This window comes from Lycorma delicatula, chromosome 2 (assembly GCF_047948215.1).
Source record: "Lycorma delicatula isolate Av1 chromosome 2, ASM4794821v1, whole genome shotgun sequence".
NCBI classification, from domain to species: Eukaryota; Metazoa; Arthropoda; class Insecta; order Hemiptera; family Fulgoridae; genus Lycorma; species Lycorma delicatula.
In genome coordinates this window covers 127600079-127612931 of record NC_134456.1, presented here as the reverse complement: position 1 = coordinate 127612931, position 12853 = coordinate 127600079, and the positions used below count along the sequence as shown (strand labels likewise).

General features: G+C 34.0%; 1 protein-coding gene across 9 annotated transcripts in view; it reads right to left on the bottom strand.

Moving 5' to 3' along the window:
* The window catches only part of LOC142319213 (eukaryotic translation initiation factor 4 gamma 3-like), a 230884-nt gene that overhangs the window by 77882 nt on the left and 140149 nt on the right, over window positions 1–12853 (bottom strand). For all 9 annotated transcript variants that reach the window (XM_075356233.1, XM_075356235.1, XM_075356237.1 and 6 more), the window contains one exon: window positions 2027–3137. In XM_075356233.1, coding sequence (XP_075212348.1) covers window positions 2027–3137 — 1111 coding nt within the window. The remainder of the gene's footprint in view (window positions 1–2026; window positions 3138–12853) is intronic.

Genomic DNA, 12853 nt, shown 5'->3' with positions numbered 1-12853 from the left:
TTCTGTTCTTTTGGCGTTAGGTTGGCAGCTCCCTGCAGGTTCGTTGGTTGTTGCTCAGTAATAAATCAGGATGTCAATTTTTGAGTTGCAATTGAACATGATTCGTTTCGTTTATTGGAATCAATAGTTGCAAGAAAAACAATGGTTCTTTCGGTAGAGGAATGTGTTTTTCTTGTTGAACATGTCTTCTGTAGAGGTGACAAATATTCTGATTTAGTGAAGTATAAGTTTTCTGAAAATTTTCCATATACTCCTGCTCCAAAATAACTGGTTTGTAAAAATTTTAATTAGGGATTTACTGATTTAGTTTGAGGATCAAGAATTACAGATGAATGATAATATAGAAATAGTTTTATTAAAGATACTACATCAAAGTGTTGAATTACAAAATGGTTTAAATAACCACCTAACTTATAACAACTACTTTTAATATTTTTGGAGCATTCCCCGTCACACTATTCAGTCCATAAATTAAATGTAAAAAAAAAAAAATAAAAGATATAAAAGTTTCATAATTCACATGTAAATATTGAAAATATTCATTTATATACTGAGTACTGTAAAAGCCACCCCAAAAGTAAAATTATGTGATTATTTGCATCTGATTGATGTGTAATTTATACATTATAAATGGATTTATAGTTAACTGGAGATTATTTTAGAAATAAGCTTTCTCAATTACATGCATTCACAATGGTACTATTTACTAAGGATATGGAGTATTTTTATTACATTAATATGAACAGTGATGAACTTAGATAAATAACTACAGCCAAGAATACAAATTTTCATCACTTCTGCAGTATACACACATTTGCTAATCAGCAGTAATAACCACGATTTTAAAAAATGATCAGAAAACCTACCTCAAGAGAATAAAAATATTATCACAGCTGACAACAGAAAGTGAAGACAGAGCACAAACACAATGATAAAGAAATTTTTCCTGATTAAATGTGATAGAACATTTTGAGTCAACTTTGAAGGATGCCAATGTTGATAATTACTCGTGGTTGAAAGCAGAACATTATGAATTTGTGCATAAAAAAAAAAATTGTTTCAGTTTAAAATTTCCAAAACAATTTACTTTTGAAACTTTACTGCTTTTTTTTTAATAAAAAATTCATTATTATTGGCAAACTTTATTGTATTTCTTTTGAGGGGACTGAAGAAAACAAATTCACTGCATAGGCAGGAAATGAACAAAGAATTAAAATTATTCCAGCAATCCCAATCTCAGACTTAAAATAATTCCATCAAATAGGGAAAGAAATAGGATAGGTTAGGTTCAAACTAATGTTGCTTTAAGATAATGATTTGCTAATCTGTATTAAAAATACAAAACAGTTTTATCAACTGAATCATTCAAAATAATGTATTACTTGTGAAAAATGACTGTCATTAAAATTGACAGGTTTACTTTTTCAATTAGAAAGTAAATTATTTTATGTGAAGTATGCATTACATTTTGTTAGTAAGAAATGCTTTTAAAAATTAGAAATACAATAATAATGTGTCAGTTCTGTTTACACACACCCATTTAATAGCGATACAAAAAAATGAATAATTAGAGGCTTTTAAAATTAAATTTTAAAAGCTTAATTTTAATATTTTAAATTACTGGCTTTTATTATTCTAAACACTTCTGAGATATATTAACTTTTTTTGTAAGTGGATCTTCATAAATTTTATATTATATTTTATATAATTATTTTTTAAATTAATAATATTCCTTGATGTTTGATTGCATATACTTTACAATATTTGTTGCTGATTTTTAAACAGTTATTTCCAAATGTCTTTCTTGTAGACACTTGCATCCAATCTCAAGGTTAATGATCATCTGTCTTCTTATTCTTATTATCTCGTGGTAGTATTATACTAGCACAAAAAAAATATTTTTAACTGAAGAAAAAGAATACTTTTCTGCAGTTGTTCTAAAATTCAGGAAACTCTTTCCCTTTGAATTCAAATATAACAAAAATATAATATTAATTTACAAACTTAAATGAAAATGTTAACTCACCATCAGAAGGTTCAACTGGTGTTTCTCCATTTGTTTGTTGAGACTGAGGTAAATTAGCAGCAGATTTTTCTTCACAAACAGGTGCTGATGTAGGTGTAGATACAGGTGTGGGTACTGACACAGTAGTTTGCATTGCCGGGATTGAAACTGATGTACACGATTGGTTAATCGATTTTAAACTAATGCTTTCAGAGAACGATGGTTTGTGAGTAATAGCTGGCTCAAGCTGTTCATTTACATGAACTGGCTGTTGCTGTTGCTGTTGCTGCTGTGCTTGTACTGATATGTCTTTACCTGACCTCTTGTTTTCTCTTCTCTCTTTAGGAGATGGATGATGACTGGTAACAGGCTGGTTTGAATCATCTTTAATTGCATTACTAGGTACAGACTTAATAGAAGCATTTTTATCCTTCTTCTGTACAGGACCAGGACCAGGACCAGGACCAGGAACATTCACAGGAGTTGTAGGGACATGATCTACTGGTGGAATCACAGAGATGTTGGTAGCAGCAATTGTATTAGGTTGCGAGGTCTGTTGTGGTTGTAGTTGAGCTTGGGATTGCTGGGATAATTTTTCCAGCTGTATATTTTTTTCACTTTCACTATTAACTCGTGGATGCTTTCTAGCATTGTTTTTCACCGGTGATGATACAGTGGGTGGAGTAGTATTATTCTTGAAAGCCGAGAAAGTATCTTTAGCATGGTTTATTGGCCCTGGTTCTCTCGTGTGATTCATAGGCCAGTTTTGTGGTATTTCATTTAACGCACTAACAACTGGAGTTTGGAAAGGCTGTCCATGACTATGAATGGACAGTCCTGGATTGTGACCAGTACTTTCTTTCACTAAATCACTTGTTTGAGGTATAGAAGGAAATTCTTCTCCATGACTTGATGAAAGTATACTAATTTTCACTGATTCACTATTAGGAACTGATTGGTTTGTCTCTGCTTCAGCCACATCCGGTCCATTTACAGCTTCCGGTATTGATGGCTGGCTGCCAGTTTGTTTATTACTATCTGTTGCAACAGCTGCTACCTTTGCTGCAAACTCAGCACGTACTTGTTCTTCCTCAGATGGAGGATGAATTTCATTTTCATGACTCGAACAACCCTGGAAAATAAAGATAATCGATTAAGCTTTTTTTTATAGTTTGTCTACAATGTGTGAATCTTAAAAAAAAAACACACAATACAATTTAACAAATACACTGCATCAACATTACCTAGAATTATAAAAATAATTCCATATATCAATATGAGGTAGTCAAAGGAAATCTTTGACAGCATTACTTTTATTTAGCCTCGTAGCTGCCACTTGGATTAATGAACTTACGATTCAATAATCCAAATAACAGTAATTTAAATAATATACATAGATATAAACATCAGATGTGGTTCTCTGTTAGTCAAAAGTTGATTATCGGTACTAAAATAAATACTCATTATATAAAAATTCAACCTATTAAATACTTGATTGGAAATATAAACACAAAGCAAAATCTAAAAATAAAGTTAAAGCTTGCTTTTCTAACTGTGAATCATTTCTTTTAATTTATAGCAATGTAATCTAGCAGACTTATTGATCACTAAGCTAAAGACAACATGTTTTATAATTTACAATAATTAAATGAAAAGAGAACTTAATGAGAACACAAGTTTTGTACAACTAAAAAGAAAAAGGAAAAATAAGTTTTCTTACATGTATCAACGTGGGTGGAGGAGGATAGATAAAAGCAATTCAGATTATAAAATTAATTGAATCAAACAATCATTATACGATTCTGTGTAATGGAAATCTAATATTGCATGCGACTTTTAATTTAGGGCAGAGTACAAACTGCTAAATGCATTTTGCTATCAACAAATTTGAGTTTTATCAAAATCCAGTTCCACTGCCTTAATATTCAGAAATCTTTTTTGATATTGGCACACAATTTGTCACGTATTTTTGAAAATATCGTTCCATGTTTTTCCAAAGTTATACCAATGAATAACAAAATTTTAATAAGATTAGCTCACATTCTGTTAATGTTATAAATGGCGTTTTGTTATATATGACTTTTTTAGTTTAAATTTGAGTCATTCAAATGTCAATAACAAATTAAATTTATTATTTACATTAAAAAACCACTCACTGCCTTTCCATATATGACAAGGGAATATTATCAACTTTAGAAAGAAATTCTATAAAGAAAAACACTAGCTCAAGCATAAATATATTAATTCTTCTTAGTAACCATACCCTGACCCATGCTGAATTTCACTTTTTAATATCTTATTTTAAAAAAAAGAAAGAAAATACACATACTTCACAGATCTAGCAATAAACAAATATAGCTATACTAGTATGGAATAAGCAAATAGGGGTGCATTTCCATTAAAAAAAAGCAATAAAGAGTTGTTGGAATAGGTGGTAGGGAGAGTATTATAGGCATACTTATAGTAAAATACATATTCTAGAAAGTTATTAACCATAAAAGCAAATTAAATTCCTTTAAATACCCTTTCATTTAGTAGCAGATACCATAGTTTTAAAATTCTGTAACTAAATTGTCTTTTAAGGGTCAACATGCTTATATCTCAACCCTATTGTATCTTCTTAACCATTTGTGCTAAGACTTTTTTCTTGTTTTTTTATGTAGCAGACTTTTTATTACTAATGGATTCCCTTAATTTTCCAAATATATAAATTAAACAAAATAATTTTCTTCATTATGTACTTCTATTAAGTTTTACACAGAATCATGTTTTCAAATCATTGTGGTATCCATGAATGAAATTTAGCTGTAATTTTAGCTTTACTTAAGTGACTGATAACGGACATTTGATAAAGTTTGATCATGTTTCATGATTTAAAAAAAAATTACATTTGAAGACTGACAAGCTGATATATTTTAATTACTAGGCTATGATCCCTGCCTTAAAGACTGGGAGCCTAGGTGTGGCAACAAGGCGCATTCACCAGGTTGCAGATGGGGGAACAGCCATCAGGGTGAGAGTAGTTGCAAATAAGGTGTGTCCTGAATAAGCAGTCATGGACAGGGAGCAACAGGACCTGTGGTGGGGTACTTTCAAGGGGGGGGGGCAGTGCACCTAAAAATACTACAAAATCAAAAAGGATCTTGTGACATGGTGAGTGTTAGCTGCCAGTAAATAATAAGCCATAATCTCCCTCAAGTGCAATGACAAGGATATTTAAATCAGGAGAAGTGAGTAAAAGGACCTGGCAGTAAGTTTAAAATAATGCCTTGAGTGAAGCGACCTCATCATATATGCGTCTAAAATGAAAGTTTGTAAAATAGATAGGAAATGGCTAGGGAGTTCCCCACATGTGACACACAATTTTGTATGTACCAGCAAAAGTTTGAAAGTGAGCAACTGGATATAAAGAAAGGAGGGAAAATAATATATGTGGTTAGGAAGCAAATATAATGCTCTCTTACTGGATGCACAGAGTAGTTGATAGATTATATGAAAGAAAAACGAATGAGGTTTTTTGAGTTTAAGTGAAACAACATGGAAGGGGAAAGGTAGAAAGAATCTTGTGAAAGGATCTGTATTGTAGTGGTTGGGCAAAATGAAAAAAATTGAGTTGGCTTTATTGTGGATAAGGATATAAAGGAGTGCAGGGAGAGGGTGGAGGCAATAGTTGATAGAATCATAAGATAAAGGCTTGGAGGTAAGACCAGGGATATCATACAAGTGTGTACCATAGGTGGAATGTGTTGCAAAAAATATAGGATAGTTCTTACAGAAAATGGAAAACTCCATAGAGGAGATGCCAATAATAAGAAACATGAACGCACAGGTGGTAAAAGAAATAAACAGAATAGAGGAGGTATTGAGGCTACATGGATATGAAGGAAGAAATTTGGGAGTGAAATAATGATGCAATTTTATGAATGAAATAACTTCATAGTGGATAACTCGTGATTTAATAAGAATAGAAAGAAGGTTACAAGGTAAGAATGAGGAGAGAAAAGAACAAAATTGGGAATTGACTACATGCGAGTGGGAGGTATGTGTGTGTGTGAGAACTGATAGATGTAAGGTGGTGAGTGAAGAAATAGTGATTGGTAGAGACCACAGTTTGGTAATAGCTAAGCGCTTAATTTGGTAAAATTCCCAGTGTGAAGGTTATAAGGGAAAGAGAAGTTCAAGTGTGTAAGTTGAAAGAAAACAGGATGGGAAAATCTTGAAGGAGGGACAAAGGAATGTTTACTTTAAGAATAAATAAAAAAGGTGGTGGAAGAGTGAGGTTGCTTCAAGAAGACCATGATGGGTACAACAGAACGGATATGTGATAAAACCAGCGGGAAAAGAAAAGCAAAGAAAAAAATGTGATTTGACGATGTAAGGACAGCAATTGAGAAAAGAAAAGCACGGAAGACATTGTGAGAAAGCCATAAGAATAAAAACAGAAATAAATGTAGAGAAGCAAAAAGGGATTGTAAGAAAGTTGTAAGCAGAGAGAAGAGAAAATGTTGTAGAGTTCATAGAAGAGCTGGAAAGGGACTTACAAGAAAATGCTGTTTGGTGTGATTAAAACCAAAAGAAAAGAGAGAAACGATGCAAAATTTATTAGGAATAACCTAGGACATGTGTTAGCAAAGGAGGAAGAAATATTATGTAGACGGAAAAAATATTTTAGTGTACTTCTTAACCCAAATCGACGGGGAGAATGAACGAAGGAGAAGGACAGGAAAGGAGTGAGGGAACTGGGGACAAAAGAGGGATGTTTCATAACGATTAAGGAAATAGAGGATGCTTTAAAAAAACTAAAAAGAGGCAAAGCACCATGAACTGATGAGGTAAGCCCAGATGGTGAAGGCTATAGAGCTGGAAGTTTGTGGTTTACAATGGCTGTACTGACTTGCTGAGAAGTATATGCAAAATGAAGGAGATTCCACAACAGCATAATAATCCTCGTATTTAAAAAAGAAGTCCAGATGTTATGTAGTAACTACAGTGGGATTACACCCACACATGGCAAAGCTGTTTGAAAAGGTATTGGAAAACCACATTAAAGAACTGAGAGAGGGTTGTGAGAGGAACAGATGGGATTTAGATATTGTAAATGCACTACAGATACAATGTTTGCACCAACACAAATAAATGTGAAGCAGGATCATAATAAGAATTTAATGGCTTTTCTGGACATAGTAACAGTACATGATAGCGTGGATAGAGAAGTTGTATGGCAGGTGCTAGAGAAATAAATTATTTAAGTTGTGTGTGTGTGTGTGTGTGTGTGTGTGTGGGGGGGGCAGAGCTGTGACAGGACAAGACAAGGCTGGGGTGGTCAGATTTGTTTGAGACAAGGAAGTGTGATATCTCACTTTTGCTTTTAATAACTATGGATGGACTCTTCAAGAAAGTTAAAAGAATGAAGTAGTAACATATTTGTAGATGACTAGGTTATATGGGGGTGTCTGAAAGGGATGTAGAGGGCAATAAATGAAGTTTACTGTTGAGAAGAGTAAAGTAATTGTGCAAGACAGAAAAAAGGGAAACTCAATGGACATAACTACGAATCTAGGAACAGTTTTTTTTTTAAATGGGAGAATGTTTAAAAAAATAGGTACAAGAGTTGAGAGGGGAAGTAAATTCTATTTATTATAGTGTAAGAAGTCTGGTCTGTACAAGGAGGTATCTTTGCAATTAAGAGAGCTATGAATAAATTGCCTTGCCGTTGGTGAGGGGGCTTGAGTGCTCAGGGATACAGAGTAGCTGGACCGAAGGTGTAACCATATCGGAGAGGTATCTGTTGAGAGCCAGACTAAGGAATGATTCCTGAAAGAGGGCAGCAGCTCTTTCAGTAGTTGTTAGGGGCGTGAGTCACAATGACTTGAGTCATAATGAACAGCCGTATCAACAACACTCAGTCCTCCGAGTACTGCGCAGCTGAAAGCAATGGAAAACTACAGCTGCTTTTTTTCCAAGAAAATGTGGCTCTCTGCATTTTCACATAGCAATAATGGAGGCGCCTTCCTTGGTAAAATATTCCGGAGGTAAAATAGTCCCCTGTTCGGATCTCCGGGTGGGGACTACTAAGGAAGGGGTCACCAGAAAATTAAAAAATAACATTCTACGAGTCGGAGCGTGGAATGTTAGAAGCTTAAAAAAGGTTGGTAGGCTAGAAAATTTAAAAAGGGAAATGGATAGGGTGAATGTGGATATAGTAGGAATTAGTGAGGTTCGGTGGGAAGAGGAAGGTGACTTTTGGTCAGGTGATTTTAGAGCAATTAACTCAGCGTCAAATAATGGGCAGGCAGGAGTAGGTTTCGTGATGAACAAGAAGATAGAGAGGAAAGTGGAGTATTTCAAAACGCATAGCGATAGAATCATTGTAATAAGGATAAAATCAAAACCTAAACCGACAACGATTGTTAACGTCTATATGCCTACAAGCGCCCATGATGATGATGAGGTAGAGTGTGTATACGAAGAGATTGATGAAGCAATTAAACACGTAAAAGGAGATGAAAATTTAATAATAGTTGGAGATTGGAATGCAAGCATTGGAAAAGGCAAGGAAGGAAATATAGTGGGTGAATACGGGCTGGGCAAAAGGAATGAAAGAGGGGACCGACTTATAGAGTTTTGCACGAAGTATAATTTAGTAATTGCCAAAACCCAATTTAAAAATCATAATAGAAGAATATACACTTCGAAAAAGCCAGGCGATACTGCAAGGTATCAGATAGATTATATCATGGTTAAGCAAAGATTTAGAAATCAACTCGTTGACTGCAAAACTTACCCTGGAGCAGACATTGATAGCGACCATAATTTGGTGATAATGAAATGTATGTAGATTGGGGTTTAAAAACCAGAAGAAAAGTTGTCAGATGAATCGGTGGAATTTAGGGAAGCTTGAGAAAGAGGAGGTAAAGAAGATTTTTGAGGAGGACATCGCAAGAGGTCTGAGTAAAAAAGATAAGGTAGAAAATGTAGAAGAAGAATGGGAGAATGTTAAAAAGGAAATTCTTAAATCAGCAGAAGCAAACTTAGGCGGAATAAAGAGAACTGGTAGAAAACCTTGGGTTTCAGACGATATATTGCAGCTGATGGATGAACGTAGAAAATATAAGAATGCTAATGATGAAGAAAGTAAAAGGAACTATCGGCAATTAAGAAATGCTATAAACAGGAAGTGCAAACTGGCGAAAGAAGAGTGGATTAAAGAAAAGTGTTCAGAAGTGGAAAGAGAAATGAACATTGGTAAAATAGACGGAGCATACAGGAAAGTTAAGGAAAATTTTGGGGTACATAAATTAAAATCTAATAATGTGTTAAACAAAGATGGTACACCAATATATAATACGAAAGGTAAAGTCGATAGATGGGTGGAATATATTGAAGAGTTATACGGAGGAAATCAATTAGAAAATGGTATATAGAGGAAGAAGAGGAAGTTGAGGAGGATGAAATGGGAGAAACAATACTGAGATCTGAATCTCAGAGAACATTAAAAGATTTAAATGGCAGAAAGGCTCCTGGAATAGACGGAATACCTGTAGAATTACTGCGCAGTGCAGGTGAGGAAGCGATTGATAGATTATACAAACTGGTGTGTAATATTTATGAAAAAGGGGAATTTCCGTCAGACTTCAAAAAAAGTGTTATAGTTATGATACCAAAGAAAGCAGGGGCAGATAAATGTGAAGAATATAGAACAATTAGTTTAACTAGTCATGCATCAAAAATCTTAACTAGAATTTTAGACAGAAGAATTGAGAGGAGAGTGGAAGAAGTTTTAGGAGAAGACCAATTTGGTTTCAGGAAAAGTATAGGGACAAGGGAAGCAATTTTAGGCCTCAGATTAATAGTAGAAGGAAGATTAAAGAAAAACAAACCAACATACTTGGCGTTTATAGACCTAGAAAAGGCTTTCGATAACGTAGACTGGAATAAAATGTTCAGCATTTTAAAAAATTAGGGTTCAAATACAGAGAGATAGAAGAACAATTGCTAACATGTACAGGAACCAAACAGCAACAATAACAATTGAAGAACATAAGAAAGAAGCCCTAATAAGAAAGGGAGTCCGACAAGGATGTTCCCTATCTCCGTTACTTTTTAATCTTTACATGGAACTAGCAGTTAATGATGTTAAAGAACAATTTAGATTCGGAGTAACAGTACAAGGTGAAAAGATAAAGATGCTACGATTTGCTGATTATATAGTAATTCTAGCCGAGAGTAAAAAGGATTTAGAAGAAATAATGAACGGCATAGATGAAGTCCTACGCAAGAACTATCGCATGAAAATAAACAAGAACAAAACAAAAGTAATGAAATGTAGTAGAAATAACAAAGATGGACCACTGAATGTGAAAATAGGAGGAGAAAAGATTATGGAGGTAGAAGAATTTTGTTATTTGGGAAGTAAAATTACTAAAGATGGACGAAGCAGGAGCGATATAAAATGCTGAATAGCACAAGCTAAACGAGCCTTCAGTAAGAAATATAATTTGTTTACATCAAAAATTAATTTAAATGTCAGGAAAAGATTTTTGAAAGTGTATGTTTGGAGTGTCGCTTTATATGGAAGTGAAACTTGGACAATCGGAGTATCTGAGAAGAAAAGATTAGAAGCTTTTGAAATGTGGTGCTATAGGAGAATGTTAAAAATCAGATGGGTGGATAAAGTGACAAATGAAGAGATATTGCGGCAAATAGATGAAGAAAGAAGCATTTGGAAAAATATAGTTAAAAGAAGAGACAGACTTATAGCCCATATACTAAGGCATCCTGGAATAGTCGCTTTAATATTGGAAGGACAGGTAGAAGGGAAAAACTGTGTAGGCAGGCCACGTTTGGAGTACAGAAAACAAATTGTTGGGGATGTAGGATGTAGAGGGTATACTGAAATGAAACGACTAGCACTAGATAGGGAATCTTGGAGAGCTGCATCAAACCAGTCAAATGACTGAAGACAAAAAAAAAAATGAATAAATTCTACTTTGTGACAATTTTTTTTATGAAGCAGACAGATGGAGGGTCGAGTACAGGCAGCAGAAATGAAATTCAAGAGAAGCATATGCTACAGAAGACAAGCAGGGATAGCATGTATTAAGGAGCAGTATGATTAGAGAGGAACTAAAATTGGGAAGCTTTGTCGAGTTAAATGGAAGATCAAAGCCGAGATGGTTTGAGCAAGGATAATGAGAAAAAACATTACCAACAGGATGATTCATGAAGAAGAAATTGATAGAAGACAAAAGGAAAGATCAAGAATGAAATGGATAAATATGGTGATGGAGAAAGCGCACAAGAGAATGGATGTGATGAGAGTAATGGAAGAGAGATGGTTCATGGACTTAGGCAGGTTGAGAAATTTTGTAGAAGGCCCAACCTGAGGAAGCTTGGATTAAAGGAAACTGAAAATTATGATGATGACAAGCATATAATGTAAAGGTATGTTTTGTTCCCTCTCTCGGCAAGGAACAGAATGCTCTTTACTTTTCACAGAGGAAATTTTCTATAAATGTTATATTCTATTTTCTTGTGGAAAAATAAGAATACAGCCACGAAGGTAAAAATCTACTAAATTCAAATTTAATTATAAAATCATTTTTGCCAGCAAATCAAGGAGCGAGGTAACTGATGTAGAGTTTGAAATTACATAACTGTAGCAATTACGATAAATGAACAAAGCTGCATTACAAAATTTTCTAATTATAATGAAATTACATTAATCACAGTCTAATGTTTTCTTTGCATTCAACATTAACAAATGTATTTGATAACATTTAAAAAAGGTTAAGTTTTCACTTACCTTTATTTGCAAAGAGATTCATTCTAATGATTTACAAGGTCTGTAAATAAAGTAATGATTTTTTTTTTTGGCAGCCAAAGTGACAACACTGTAAAGTTACTGGTAAACATATGGATAAATGAACAGCTGATTTATATTAAGCGTTAATATTTTTAGTCTACTGTTGCCATGTAAGACGTAAACAAACCTTTCATGAAACAAGTTTTTGTTGTGCATTACAAAATCGAGTGTTATTAATTATGAGCAACATAATTATGTGCAATCAAATTTAGTGTTAAACTGTGAAAATGCTACTGAAAACTTTTTCAAAATTGAAAAAGGCGTATGGAGATGATGCTTTGTCACGAGCCCAAGTTTTTGAGTAGTTTAAAGCATTTTCAGATGGCCAAGAATCAGTTGCAAATGATCCACGCTCTGGAAGATCGTTAACGTCAAAAAGTGACGACAATGTTGAGCAAATCAGAGACTTGATGTGGTATGGCCAGCGATTAACTGTCAATGATTGCAGAACAATTTGAACCGTACCACAGTCCATCAAATTTTGACAAACAACGTGGACATGAAAAAAGGTTTGCGCAAAATTGGTCCCAAAAAACCTCACTATTGAAAAGAAAAACAACAGGGTGGAAGTGTGACGTGATCTAGGGTGAACTGAAAATGACCCTGATTCTAAAAAAAAAAATGTTATTATGAAATGTTATTATGTGAATCTTGGATATTTGAGAACAACCCAGAAACAAAATGCCAGGGCAAGGAGTGGCACACTTCAAACTCACCACATCCCAAAAAAAAAAAATGAGCAAATCAAAAATCAAAACCGTGCTAATTTGTTTCTTCGATAGTAATGGTATTGTTCATAAGGAAGTTTTGCCTACAGGACATACTATAAATTAATATGTTTACCGAGAAATTCTTGAAAATGAAAAACTGCGGAAAAGAATTACCTGCATGAGACCAGCCATCAAACAACTGGATGCTGTGTCATGACAAAGCACCTTGTCACACTGCACTCTCAATTAATGAATTTGTGGCAAAGAAAAACA